General features: G+C 39.2%; 1 protein-coding gene across 6 annotated transcripts in view; it reads left to right on the forward strand.

Moving 5' to 3' along the window:
- The window catches only part of LOC105008071 (dedicator of cytokinesis protein 3), a 64,432-nt gene that overhangs the window by 2,090 nt on the left and 48,362 nt on the right, over positions 1-13,980 (forward strand). For all 6 annotated transcript variants that reach the window (XM_034295935.1, XM_034295937.1, XM_034295936.1 and 3 more), the window contains exons 2-3: positions 12,828-12,911; positions 13,074-13,114. In XM_034295935.1, the coding sequence (XP_034151826.1) occupies positions 12,828-12,911; positions 13,074-13,114 (125 nt within the window). The remainder of the gene's footprint in view (positions 1-12,827; positions 12,912-13,073; positions 13,115-13,980) is intronic.

Below are 13,980 nucleotides of genomic sequence, written 5' to 3' on the forward strand. Positions count from 1 at the left end.
ACAAACTGTTAAACTAACGTGGACAAACAGTGATCATTTTGATAATGATTCTGCAGATCAGCCTGCTGCTGAAGATTGATGCTTGATTTTTGATACTGTCATTGTAAAACCTGTGTGCTATGTTAAAGGCTACAATTGGAAATTGAGTCATCAACTTTGATTGGCAGCATCTCCTGAGGCTCTATGACTATTGATTTTGCATCACATTTCTTCAGCCACCTAATAATTGTAAGGATTGTGTAAAGGGTATTTGATCCTAGATCTATTTTTCATGGTGACTTACATTATAAAACTAGGCAGTCATGACAGCTGTGCAGTCTGTGCAGTCTGTGCTGTTCTCTGTGGGGTATCTGTAGGCTTCATTCCTCTTGTCTTATCTTAAGGGCATCAGGCTTACAAAGAAAACAGTTAAGTACCATCTCATTAAACTTAAATGCCTCCTTGTAATCCCTTAACATTGACCATTTCCTTGGTGGTTGTATTGGATACATCTCTGTAAATGACTTCACCATCAGTAGGCCGCATTTCACGTGGCATTCTTGTAGACAAGCTTTGCAGGTGATTTGCAGGTATTTCCAACAAGTGATACACGATGACTGTACTCAATCCTCCATCCCTCACCTGGCCCTGACTTTGGCCTACCCTTGGACCTCCATGTGCAACGGCTCAAGTCCATCACACTACAGCAATAAGCTAGAAAGCCATGGCAATTTGGACTAATGCCAACTTGGACAATGATTTGGATGGACAGCCATAAGCGGAAAAATAATCAGGACATACGGCTAATGTTCAATTGTGAGGCGGGTGATGGAGATTAGTGTCCCCTAAGGACCATTTCTTCATGGTTTTAACCTGCTGAGGACACAACCGCTGATCCCCTCCATTGCTTCATGTTGTCGTAGCACTTAAGCGAAGCGCCTCTGCAATCATCCCAGAATGGGATTTCTTCTCTCTTCAGTGCACACTGAATCCAGTGTTAAGAGTTAGTATGCTATGGCCTATTTGTAAACAATGCCATTTTGTGTTTGTTATTGGCTGGATCTGTATTGGGATATGGAGGCATTCTCAGGGATGCGTATGTGTGGTGACATTTGTTTGTGTGCATTTGAAGAGGTTATGTTGCACATTAGTGTTTTTTCACCGAGAATCATATCTTTAGTGCTTGTTAGCATGCTGTTTTCATCTGATTTTGATTTAGGCTAATAGATTTACTTGTTATAATAAACTACTGCATAATAATTTTGAGGCTACAATGAATTAATTGTTTACTGTAAGTTCAACGGACAAGTAGTTATCTTAATATATAAATATACTTTCTGGATTAGAACATCTTGCTAAAGGCCTAAAATGTCAGATGTAAATAATTTTACATGCAGAATAAGACTTTGAAAAAACACAGCAGTCGTTTACTTCTGTAAACAACAAAATCAAATTTACCTACAGCTCTGAAAATGGATATATAGCGACGGGGAAAGAAAGCTGCCGTGGATGTTCGCATGTGGTTATCTGAAGTTAAAGGCAACAAGGTCATCATCAAGTACTCATGTGACCTTATTGCGGTTTGGCGTCATACTCCCTCAGTGCTGTTGTCACTGTTATGAAATCAGATCTGACAAAAGTGCTCAGGCAGTCCTTTGGCAGAGGTCCATAGGTTAGCCGAACCTGAGAACTGCCCGGCCCAGCAATGTGTGTCTGAGTCAGTAAACGTACATTTGGGTCATGCTGAACAACATTAGTCACTGAGCCACACCGAGAAGGCCCTTGTGTCATTTTTTTTTACTTTGCCATGTGAGGATCTGGGACAGGGTTACTCAAGCTAGGGGAGAGGCGGGAACTTCGGGGTCCGCAGGCTTAGTCACACCACAGTGCATTCCCACTGAAATGGTTGAAAAGAATTCATCTGAGATGCGCTACACTGTGATCACTTGTCTACCAGTAATTTTATGACTCTCAAAGGATTCGGGAAACCCATTCTCACACTGTCTATTCAATTCAGCGCTCAAATGCAACTCCAAGAACCAACTGTATACAGCGGTCCAACTGTTGAGACACATACAGTAGTCATTGGATGTCCTTCAAGAAGTTTATTTTAAAAAATTCTGGTGAACCTTGCAAATAGAGATGATATCATTCAGTTCATATAAGTAAGTTCAGTTCAGTTCAGTTCAGTTCATATAAGTAGGCACAAACAGTGAAATACAATAATGTGCAATAATCATGCTGTCTAAACAGCATCTTGATATGCCATACCTGTGAGGTGGATGGATTATCTCGGCAAAGGAGAAGTGCTCAATAACACAGATTTAGACAGATTTGTGAACAATATTTGAGAGAAATAGGCCTTTATGTACATATAGAAAGTCTTAGATTTTTGAGTTCAGCTCATGATAAATGGGGGCAAAAACAAGTGTTGCGTTTTTAAATTTTGTTCACTGTGTATATATCTATATGTATGTATATATATATATATATACATATATATATATAATATAACATTTTTACAGTATTTATTTGAATGCCTTTGGCAAGTTTAAATAATTAGAATATATAGTTCAGTAAGATGTAGTACTACATGTCTGTTAATTGGGACGTGTGCTATGCTGCTGTCCTTCAAATGATGCCATCATCAATACAGAATCTAAACTGAACCGAGAGAACGGTAACTTACCTCCTGGCCATTCAGTTAGGCTGTCTTCACCATGATTGATGTGTTTCTCAGGCAAAATAATACATCATTCTTTGAAGACTCTGACATCAGTCTGGAGTTTACTCTTCATTTAATCACCATAGAGTCTACTTAGATTTTCATTTTGACCATACAACTTGGCACATGATAATGACGATTCTATGCATTTTGCATATTTGTGTGAGTGAAGTAGCCTCAGAATGTGTGACAGACTGTAAATATATAGATTTGCTGGGTTGAAGAAAGAACCAGTTGTACAAATACCTTTGTAAATATACAGTCACTCTTATATAAAAGTGAACCCACACTGTTTTAACAAGCAATGATCACCTCGACTGAGCTTAATTTGTCTCATTCACTTAACAAGCATAACAATGGGTGACATAGGAGCCTATAGGGCCCCGCCAGGCGCTTACTCGCTTCAATGTGTGTGTGTGTGTGTGTACATCACAGTTGGTTTTTGGTCCCCACTTTTTTTATTTTCATATTGCAGTATGCACAAACATGCAACATCTCCCAACCATCCTTGTACATTGTCATCTGGGCCCACAGAAACTGCTGTTGCCCCATAAAAATATATTTTTTATCTCAATTCCAAAAACAGGATTAAGGAACAACTTTCTACCATAGTAATAGTATAATTAATAGCTATCCTATGCAGGCTCAGCAATTCATCAGTCATATCAGTTCCCGGCAAATCAATAGTGACATATGTAACAATGCTTAATCAGTGTAATGTACATTACAGGTTAAGAAGCCCATTAAGATGCTACTGTAACTCACTTTATTAACACTTTGTATGTTAAGTCATAACATTTGAGGATGAACAAAGGTTCCTCTAAGATCCACAAAGTTCTTTAAAAAAACAAACTTCTCTACAAGAGCGAAATGTAGTCAAAACTGGTTGGTCAAAAATAGGACTTTGTAGAATCAATTTTAGCTATGACAAAGTTCACTCATTTGAATATGTTTTGTTTTAGAGAAAACAGAGTGAATTTTGCATTATACAAATTCCACGCTGAAACCAAGGCAGTATGATATGAAGTAAAATGACTGGTCTAGTTTTGATTTACAAACAAAACAGTAACTTAAGCTTACATTATAAACAGTTTTAAAGTGAATTCACTGACTAGCTAATGTGTGAACTGATATATCTATATCATCATTCTTCATGCACATAAACCATGACCACTGATTTGACTTATGACAATCAAGTCATAGAAATGGCTAGACAAAGTAAAATACTTCATACAACTTCTGTTAAGAACTTTCCAACTGTAACCATTAAACAGTAAAACAACAAGTCTAGTTTTTAAAAACTTTACAATGTAGATACTCCATTGTCTTTGAACAAGCCATATACAGTGGGGAGAACAAGTATTTGATACACTGCCGATTTTGCAGGTTTTCCTACTGATTTTTATCATAGGTACACTTCAACTGTGAGAGACGGAATAAAAAATCCAGAAAATCATATTGTATGATTTTTAAATAATTAATTTGCATTTTATTGCATGACGTAAGTATTTGATCACCTACCAACCTTGTTACCTGTATAAAAGACATCTGTCCACACATTCAATCAAACAGACTCCAACCTCTCCACAATGGCCAAAACCAGAGAGCTGTGTAAGGACACAATTATTAGACAATGGAAGAAGTTCAAGATTGCGGTCAGTCTCCCTCGGTCTGGGGCTCCATGAAAGATCTCACCTTGTGGGGCATCAATGATCATGAAGAAGGTGAGCGATCAGCCCAGAACCTGGTCAATGACCTGAAGAGAGCTGGGACCACAGTCTCAAAGAAAACCATTAATAACACACTACGCCGTCATGGATTAAAATCCTGCAGAGCACCCAAGGTCCTCCTGCTCAAGCCAGCGCATGTCCAGGCCTGTCTGAAGTTTGCCAATGACCATCTGGATGATCCAGAGGAGGAATGGGAGAAGGTCATGTGGTCTGATGAGACAGAAATAGAGCTTTTTGGTCTAAACTCCACTCGCCGTGTTTGGAGGAAGAAGAAGGATGAGTACAACCCCAAGAACACCATCCCAACCGTGAAGCATGGAGGTGGAAACATCATTCTTTGGGGATGCTTTTCTGCAAAGGGGACAGGACGACTGCACCGTATTGAGGGGAGGATGGATGGGGCCATGTATCACAAGATCTTTGCCAACAACCTCCTTTCCTCAGTAAGAGCATTGAAAATGTGTTGTGGCTGGGTCTTTCAGCATGACAACGACCCGAAACACACAGCCAGGACAACTAAGGAGTGGCTCTGTAAGAAGCATCTCAAGGACCTCCACACCTGAACCCAATAGAAAATATTTGGAGGGAGCTGAAAGTCCGAATTGCCCAGAGATAGCCCTGAAACCTGAAGGATCTGGAGAAAGTCTGTATGGAGGAGTGGGCCAAAATCCCTGCTGCAGTGTGTGCAAACCTGGTCAAGAACTACAGGAAACGTATGATCTCTGTATCTTGCAAACAAAGGTTTCTGTACCAAATATAAAGTTCTGCTTTTCTGATGTATCAAATACTTATATCATGCAATAAAATGCAAATTAATTACTTAAAAATCATACAATGTGATTTTCTGGATTTTTGTTTTAGATTCCGTCACTCACAGTTGAAGAGTACCTATGATAAAAATTATAGACTTCTACATGCTTTGTAAGTGGGAAAACCTGCAAAATTGGCAGTGTATCAAATACTTGTTCTCCCCATTGTAACTGTTGTTAAAGGTCCCCCTTACAAAAAAAAATTATTGCGGCAGATTTGTGGCCAACTTGTGTCTGATTTGCAGCAATAAATTAGTTTGCCAAGAAATTCTGCAACAAGTTTGCTAACAAGTTTCCTGGTTCAAATCCCAACTGGGCCAATTGTACTTGTGTCCCTGGGTAAGGTATGTCACTTTTTTTGTTAAATTATTAAAATTAATTATTTGCCGTAAGTTTTCCACAAAGTTAGCCAGAAGTCTACCACATGTTTGCCACAAATCCACCAGAAGTTTGCCACAAACCTAATTTGCATGTGAAAATATGACCTTGTTGCAGATTTGTGGCAACATTGTCAAAGGTTAACCATAACTGTCTGCCAGAAACCTAATATTTTTGTAATGGCATACAATGGCAGTGTGTTCTATACAGTATGTGCATTTTAGGGGTTGAAGGTCAGATCAATTAGTCATCCTGGCTGACAGGTATTGTCATTCTACGATTATACTTCAGTACATTATCCCTTCTCTACCTACAACATATTTGTCTGGCTAGAAAAACATGCAATTGTTCTGTTTTCAGTGTTTTGTGTAGTTCCTGCATTTTGCTTTTGTTGAGCATTTGAAAAATGCACCTCAAGGAACTTTAAGAAACCTATATGAGGTGAGGTTAGTCAAAGAACCCGTATATTGTGGCCGTATCTCTAGGAACCCAACTGACAAACTGAAACCTAAGCACTTTAAAATATCCAGTATGTTAAGGTGAGTTTTGTTCCTTTTATACATTTATTTTGACATACGATAATATACTCTCTCTTTGAAAGAAAAAAAAGACTGTGTTGTTTGACACTTTCTATCCTCTTTTGAAAACAGAAAATTGTTGTAATTCAGTGGATCTAAATCATTAGCTGCATAGAGCTCAGATGGCTGAATTGTGTACTTGGGGATGTATAGCTCGGTATATGGGGACACCAACAAAAAGGTACTGTTGGAATTGGTTTACTTCATAATGTTATACAGACTGCAAGTATCTACGAATGAATTCCTATTTTGGTTACTCGATAATTTCAGAGGATTCAATGTTACAGCAACCCTTTCCTTCTCCTTTACAGTGAAGGAGAAGACATTTATTCTAAGACGTTTATTCTAATCTAAACATTTATTCTAATGTTGTTAAGTGTTTTTATGAGAACTTACAGGGACATGGTATTTGTATGAAAACTATTTACCAAAGATACCTTTTTTTTTCTGTCACATATAAAAATGAAGGTATGAATACTGACATATGTGTGTTTTTGTAATCATCTGTGTAGTTATGATTGCTTTGTATTCACAAACTCCAACTTTCCTTATAAATCTCATGAACAAAATAAGACATTTAATTGCCATACATAGGGAAGTCATTCTGTCTGTGGGTACAGACGACATCAGCATTTACATGACAATAGATGTACAGTACCCACTGGCATTTGGTTTTTGCTAGGAGTTTATCTCATATGTGGAGTTCTTCTGCTTTACCAATTAAATCAAACCCAATTAAATGCCAATTACATTTTTATGTTCTTTTAATCGTTATGCTGATTATTGTTGTTAATAATAATAGCTGGCAGGTGTAGTTATAACATGAGCACCAAAAGGTTCTGCAGTTCTTCAAAGTGGGGAGAACAAGTATTTGACACACAAGTATTTTGATTTTGCAGGTTTTCCCACTTACAAAGCATATAGAAGTCTGTAGTTTTTATCATAGGTACTCTTCAACTGTGAGTGACGGAATCTTAAACAAAAATCCAGAAAATCACATTGTATGATTTTTAAGTAATTAATTTGCATTTTACTGCATGACATAAGTATTTGATACATCAGAAAAGCAGAGCATAATATTTGGTACTGAAACCTTTGTTTGCAATTACAGAGATCATACGTTTCTTGTAGTTCTTGACCAGGTTTGCACACACTGCAGCAGGGATTTTGGCCCACTCCACCATACAGACCTTCTCCAGATCCTTCAGGTTTCAGGGCTGTCGTTGGGCAATACGGACTTTCAGCTCCCTCCAAAGATTTTTTATTGGGTTCAGGTCTGGAGACTGGCTAGGCCACTCCAGGACCATGAGATGCTTCTTACTGAGCCACTCCTTACGGAGCCACTCCTTAGTGTGTTTCGGGTCATTGTCATGCTGGAAGACCCAGCCATGCCCCATCTTCAATGCTCTTACTGAGAGAAGGAGGTTGTTGGCCAAGATCTCGTGATGGCCCCATCCATCCTCCCCTCATTAAGGTGCAGTCGTCCTGTCCCCTTTGCAGAAAAGCATCCCCAAAGAATGATGTTTCCACCTCCATGCTTCAGACCACATGACCTTCTCCCATTCCTCCTCTGGATCATCCAGATGGTCATTGGCAAACTTCAGACGGGCCTGGACATGTGCTGGCTTGAGCAGGGGGACATTGCGTGTGCTGCAGGATTTTAATCCATGATGGCGTAGTGTGTTACTAATGGTTTTCTTTGAGACTGTGGTCCCAGCTCTCTTTATGTCATTGACCAGGTTCTGCCATGTAGTTCTGGGCTGATCCCTCACCTTCCTCATGATCATTGATGCCCCACGAGGTGAGATCTTGCATGGAGCCCTAGACCGAGGGAGATTGACCATCATCTTGAACGTCTTCCATTTTCTAATAACTGCGCCAACAGTTGTTGCCTTCTCACCAAGCTGCTTGCCTATTGTCCTGTAGCCCATACCAGCCTTGTGCAGGTCTACATTTTTATCCCTGATGTCCTTACACAGCTCTCTGGTCTTGGCCATTGCGAAGAGGTTGGAGTCTGTTTGATTGAACGTGGGGACAGGTGTCTTTTATACAGGTAACTAGTTCAAACAGGCACAGTTAATACAGGTAATGAGTGAAGAACAGGAGGGCTTCTTAAAGAAAAACTAACAAGTCTGTGAGAGACAGAATTCTTACTGGTTGGTAGGTGATCAAATACTTATATCATGCAATAAAATGCTAATTAATTATTTTAAAATCATGCAATGTGATTTTCTGGATTTTTGTTTTAGATTCCGTCTCTCACAGTTGAAGTGTACCTATGATAAAAATGACAGACCTCTACATGCTTTGTAAGTAGGAAAACCTGCAAAATCGGCCGTGTATCAAATACTTGTTCTCCCCATTGTAACTTATATGGGCTCCCTTGTTTGAAGATCCCACTGGATCCGTGTAAAGCAAGCATTTTTGTTTTCGTATGAACAAGCGTGCCTGTTATCATTGTCTCATTGTTATTCTTTTACTCCTGTTTTATAATTAAGATTGTTGAAATGCCTTGCTTCTGCCAAGTCTAATTAATCACACACACTGTGTCTTCTGACACACAAATATTTACAGTTTGTAACTCTGGCTGAATTAAACTGTCATTTAGCAAACTGCATTGCTGGGTGCAATAATAAAGTATGTAAGTTGTTTTAAAAAAAATAAGTGCAACTTGGTTGTTCAACATGTAAGCGTATTTCATAAGGATAACCAAAAATAAAACATTTATACTTATTTGAGGTCTGGAATTAATCTTGTTGAATTTTCACATGCCTCTATTTTTAGAGCATTCTCTACAGTTGAACACGTTCAAACTCATTTTATACAATGAGCAGCTTGTTGTTCCATGAGGTTTAATGGATAATAATGGGCAGATATAAAAGTCTGATTCATAATTAAATCTTAAACAAACTACTTTAGAATAAACAATGTAATTGCACACTTCATAGTGTTGAGAAGTTTTTGTTAGAGAACACGTCAGGACTACATAAGGTATCTAATGCATTAAAAATGCATGCATTATAAAATGAAAACATACAAATATTTTCAACTTTTTTCAGGCAAGGTGTGTAAACACTTATGTTCTGTTACAATACACCAAGTAAAGTTTCTTTTAAAGATTTACAACACCAGTCAAAAGTTTGGACACCTCATTCAGGGGTATTCCTTTATTTATACTATTTTCTGCATTGTGGAATAATAGTAAAGACATCAAAACTATGAAATAATGCATGGAATCATATAGTAACCTAAAAAGTGTCAAACAAATTAAAATCCATTTATATTTTAGATTCTTCAAAGTAGCCACCCTTTGACTTGATGACAGCTTTGCATACTCTTAGCATTTTCTCAACCAGACAGTCTAATAGGAGTTCCCACATATGCTGAGTCTGAATCTGATGCAGGACCATCACTATCCTTATTGGTCAAATAGCCCTTATACAGCCTTAAGGTATATTTTGTTTTGTGTCATTGCCCTACTGAAAAACAACTGTCCCGATTAAGTGCAAACCAAATAAAATGGGGTATCACTGCAGAATGCTGTGGTAGCAATGCTGGTTGCCATGTGCCTTGAATTCTGAATAAATCACATTGTCACAAGCAAAGTATCCCCACACCATCACACCTCCTCCTCCATGCTTCACGGTGGGAACCACACATGCAGAGATCATACGTTAACCCACTCTGTGTCTTACCAATACATATTGGTTGGAACCAAAAAGGTCAAATTTGGTTTCAACAGACTGGATAGATTTCCATGTTCTTATGTCAATTTCTTGTGTTTCTTGGCTCACGCAAATCTCTTCTTTTTTGTGTCCTTCAGTAATGGTTTCTCTGCAGCAAATTGACCATAAAGACTTGATTCACTCATCCTACCTTGTCACACTCCTTATACCCCCACCCCCCGCGGGCATTAAGAAAGAAAGAAATTCCACAAATGTACTTTTAACAAGGCACACCTGTTTATTAAAAGGCATTCCAGATCACTACCCCATGAAGCTGGTTGAGAGACTGCAAAGGGTATGCAAAGCTGTCATCAAGGCAAAGGGTGGCTACTTTGAAGAATCAAAAATATGAAATGTTGATGTGTTAAAAAAAAATGTTGGTTATTAAATGATTTCATAAATATTATTTGATATTTTTGCTATTATTCTACAATGTTGAAAATTTTAAAACTAAAGAAATTCCCTTGCATGAGCAGGTGTGTCCAATCTTTTGACTGGGACTGTATATTTTTCTGTTTAGTACTTTCATGGTCAGGAAATTGATGAAAGGTAGAGTACAGTGACAGTGACTTAGGTCAGACCCAAACCATCGTAGCAGCAGTACATGTGCACCAGAGGCAATGGCAGGACAACTCTATGCTACAGAGTATCGCTGGCTGTAACAGGTCTAATCCTGGGTATTGATGTGACAACTCTATAGACAGCAAATTTAAAAGCAGGGCTGTTCTATCCTGTTCATGGCAAGCTACCACCCTGTAGGTTTTTTTTATGTGTGTGTGTTTTTTTTTTTACATGTTTGTTTGCTTATAGGTCTGTGTAAAACCCAGTTCCCTGTGCAGTAGACTGCTTTTCATTCCAAACAAATTTGATGTAGGGGAGTAGCGTGAACGTAGGATGTGAAATAGAACTGTACTCTTCAGTGAAACAGTCCGGTGTTGTTCTAACATAGGCACTGCACTCAAACTTTCATAATTTTCCTGGTGTCATTAAACTATTTAAATTAACTCGAAGACATTAAAGGAAGACTACTTTTGAGCGGAGGTTTCAGCCTGGTTGTTAATAGATCTGAAGAAGAGAGAGAAAAGGTGACAACAAGATCCCTCTTCAAGCCTCCTCCTCAGTGGTCGCTTAGTTATTTTGGTTGTGTTCTGATTCTCTTTCATCTCTCTCCCTTCATCTGATCTATGCCCTGTACCCCCTGTGTGCAGTGGCAGCAGCAACTCATCTATATTCCTGCCATTTTAAAATGCAGCAGTTATACAGTGAAGAAAGCACTCCAGTTTTGTAGATGATCTGTTGCCATAGCTACCGTAGCAGAGGAACTAAGAGCTTGTTTCTCACAAACAGAACAGGCTCTCTAGCCCCTCCCATCTCCTACCCCCCTCACTGGGTCCCCTGGCTCAGTGATTACCATAATGACTCACATAGAACTCTCCTCCAAGGGCCACCATTTGTGGGTTTTGGAATCGTCACTGGAACCCTGTCATCGTCAAACAAATGTGTCTTATACTGAGGCCTATAGATATTACATCTCTGTTTGGCTGTTTAGTTACTCAGTTGGTCAACTGAGCTAAAAGTTTGAGGTTACTGCACTCAACTATAGCAAGGTTTCATTCCATGATGCATGTCTGCCGAAGATGCCACTATCACATCCTTAACGATGCATTAGTGATTTTTGGCCACTGGTTGTAAAAGTGGTGCTGTCAAGCCAAAACAAGTCTATGGCACACATATATGACAGTACTATGTCATATATGTGCCAGTATGTGTCCCATGTCATAAAACCACTTACTTTGAAATTGTGCATGGCCAAATGAGGAATGTTAGTGATTCAACTTATAAATCTTGCACTTATAAACAACATATTACAAATCCAGGCCAAAATGGGAGGATTATTAATCCTTTTGTTATTTGCTAATGTCCCAGCCTGCATCTTTGCAATGTTTACACAAGCAGCACAGTCCATTTGAGAACCGAAGATTCATTTAAGGATATTAAAAATAAAAAAAGTATGTCATTACTTAGTGACAGATCGTGGTCTGTGTTTTTTGGGGGGTGTCTATATCTGGAGATAGTGCAATTAACTTAACATTGCATTATAATCAGAACTGCTTAAGAATTAATTGCCTATTAAAATGCCTACACACTTAAGGGAGGGAGCCTGTTTACAGCTGCTTGAGCTGTGGATCATTTACGGGGCTCCGTTAAGATGTTTGCGTGAAACAGCTTATTAAAAATGCTGTGATAACCTCTCGACGACAAAACCGTAACACATGCTGTTTGCAAGACATGACATTATTGGCGTGGGATGCACCTTGTGGAATGTAAATAAAGTCAAGGACAGAGTAACTCCTCTTAATCCAGGTGCAATGCTGAAAACACAGGCATTGTGTAGCCTGGGGATCTGTGAATCTGACTAGGACCCGAAAGCTTGCTAGTTTGAATCTCGGAAGCAAACATGCTGAGAAAACGTTGTTGTTCTATCCTCGAGCCACACCGTTAGCCCTAATTGCTCTGGGGTCACCAAAAATAAATACAACTTTGATCCCCTGGCTGTGACCCCAGTCTCCAAGGTAGCTTCTGTGTGAGGGGGACAAGCTATGACCACTGTCCAAAGTCACACACCGATCATGACCCCTGTACTTTACAAACGCACAGTTGTTTACATCAACTGCACTGTATTTTTATAGTCAACCTGCACTGTCATTGAAGGCTGTCTACAGACCCAGTAACACACCTAACTGTAACACCTACCCGTAACACCTAAGCGTACACGACCCATATCCTTATTTGAAGCACATTAATAATAGATAATCTATCCTTATTTGCCTATTGACTGATAATAGATCATCTGTAGGGGACTCTCCAAATAAAGCGTGACCCTTGTCTTCCTTTCCTTTCAGTGATCTGCAACTTCCGGGCCTCGGTATGTCAGGCCCTGGTCCTGGAGATAGGAGAGACTGTGCAGATCCTGGAGAAGAGTGAAGGTAAGAACTGCGGAATAACAGATTATGGAGAATAATAGGCAATAACATTGCATAGTATACTCACTTTATTTTATTGCAAAACAGTGATTGATTGTGTGTTTGTGTCTCAGGGTAATAGTCGCCTGTTCGGCTTGTTGATATGCATCTTTAATTTGTCTTTAGGCTGGTACAGAGGGTTTTCCACCAAGAAGCCTTCCATCAAGGTAAATGAAATGTACTGTCTATTATTCAGAGTGGTCTTTATTATTTAGAGTGGTCTTTTCAGACAGATGCTGGTGGTTTGAAACTATTTATTTACAGCAAAGGAAATGCCAATGCAAATCTCCACTTCCATTGTCAACGCAACAATGCAAACAAAAGTAAGATGTGTGTGTACAGCATTAAATGCATGTTGTTAGGCATAAACTGGCATATTTTTCCTTGCTTTACGCGGCAAACAATGAAACACATTTTGGGTTCCTGGAGGCGTCGTAATGGACAACTCGTACACATCAAAATACAAGTTACAGCATTTATTTTATCAGGCCAACTTCCACACCCACACCGACTATTTACTACCGATGATCCATCAGTTGATACCACTCATACAAACAAGCCTACATGTCCACCGCGGCACTGTGTGGACATACGCGATTCATCTTGCTTCCAGTGAGTACAATGGCAGAATACGTTGGAGTTGCACAGGAGTTAAAAGCGGGAAGCGGTCTGTGTTCATCTGGGGTGTATGAGGGAGAGGAATTAGAGTAGGATGCAGTCCAAGCAAACAGCCTGCTCATGCTGTCATCCTCACATGTAAACTGGCAAGCCTCTCCTCAAGGTGGAGTTCCATCAAGTACAAGGTCTTGGTAGGTACAGTAGAAAGAAAAGAGAGAGATTTTTTTTTTTGCAGTTTCAAAGGACCCCATTTCTAGTATTGATTGAATTCTAGTCTTTTCACCAGCCTGACCAAAGAATATGTTGCTTTTAGAAGAAAACACTGAAACAGTGTGCGGGTATTTTGCTTCTTTATTTTTCTATGGGATCACTACCTGCCTGCTCCGGTTGTATGTCTGCTGAAGTGGTTACATAC

This window comes from Esox lucius, chromosome 12 (assembly GCF_011004845.1).
Source record: "Esox lucius isolate fEsoLuc1 chromosome 12, fEsoLuc1.pri, whole genome shotgun sequence".
Classification (NCBI taxonomy): domain Eukaryota; kingdom Metazoa; phylum Chordata; class Actinopteri; order Esociformes; family Esocidae; genus Esox; species Esox lucius.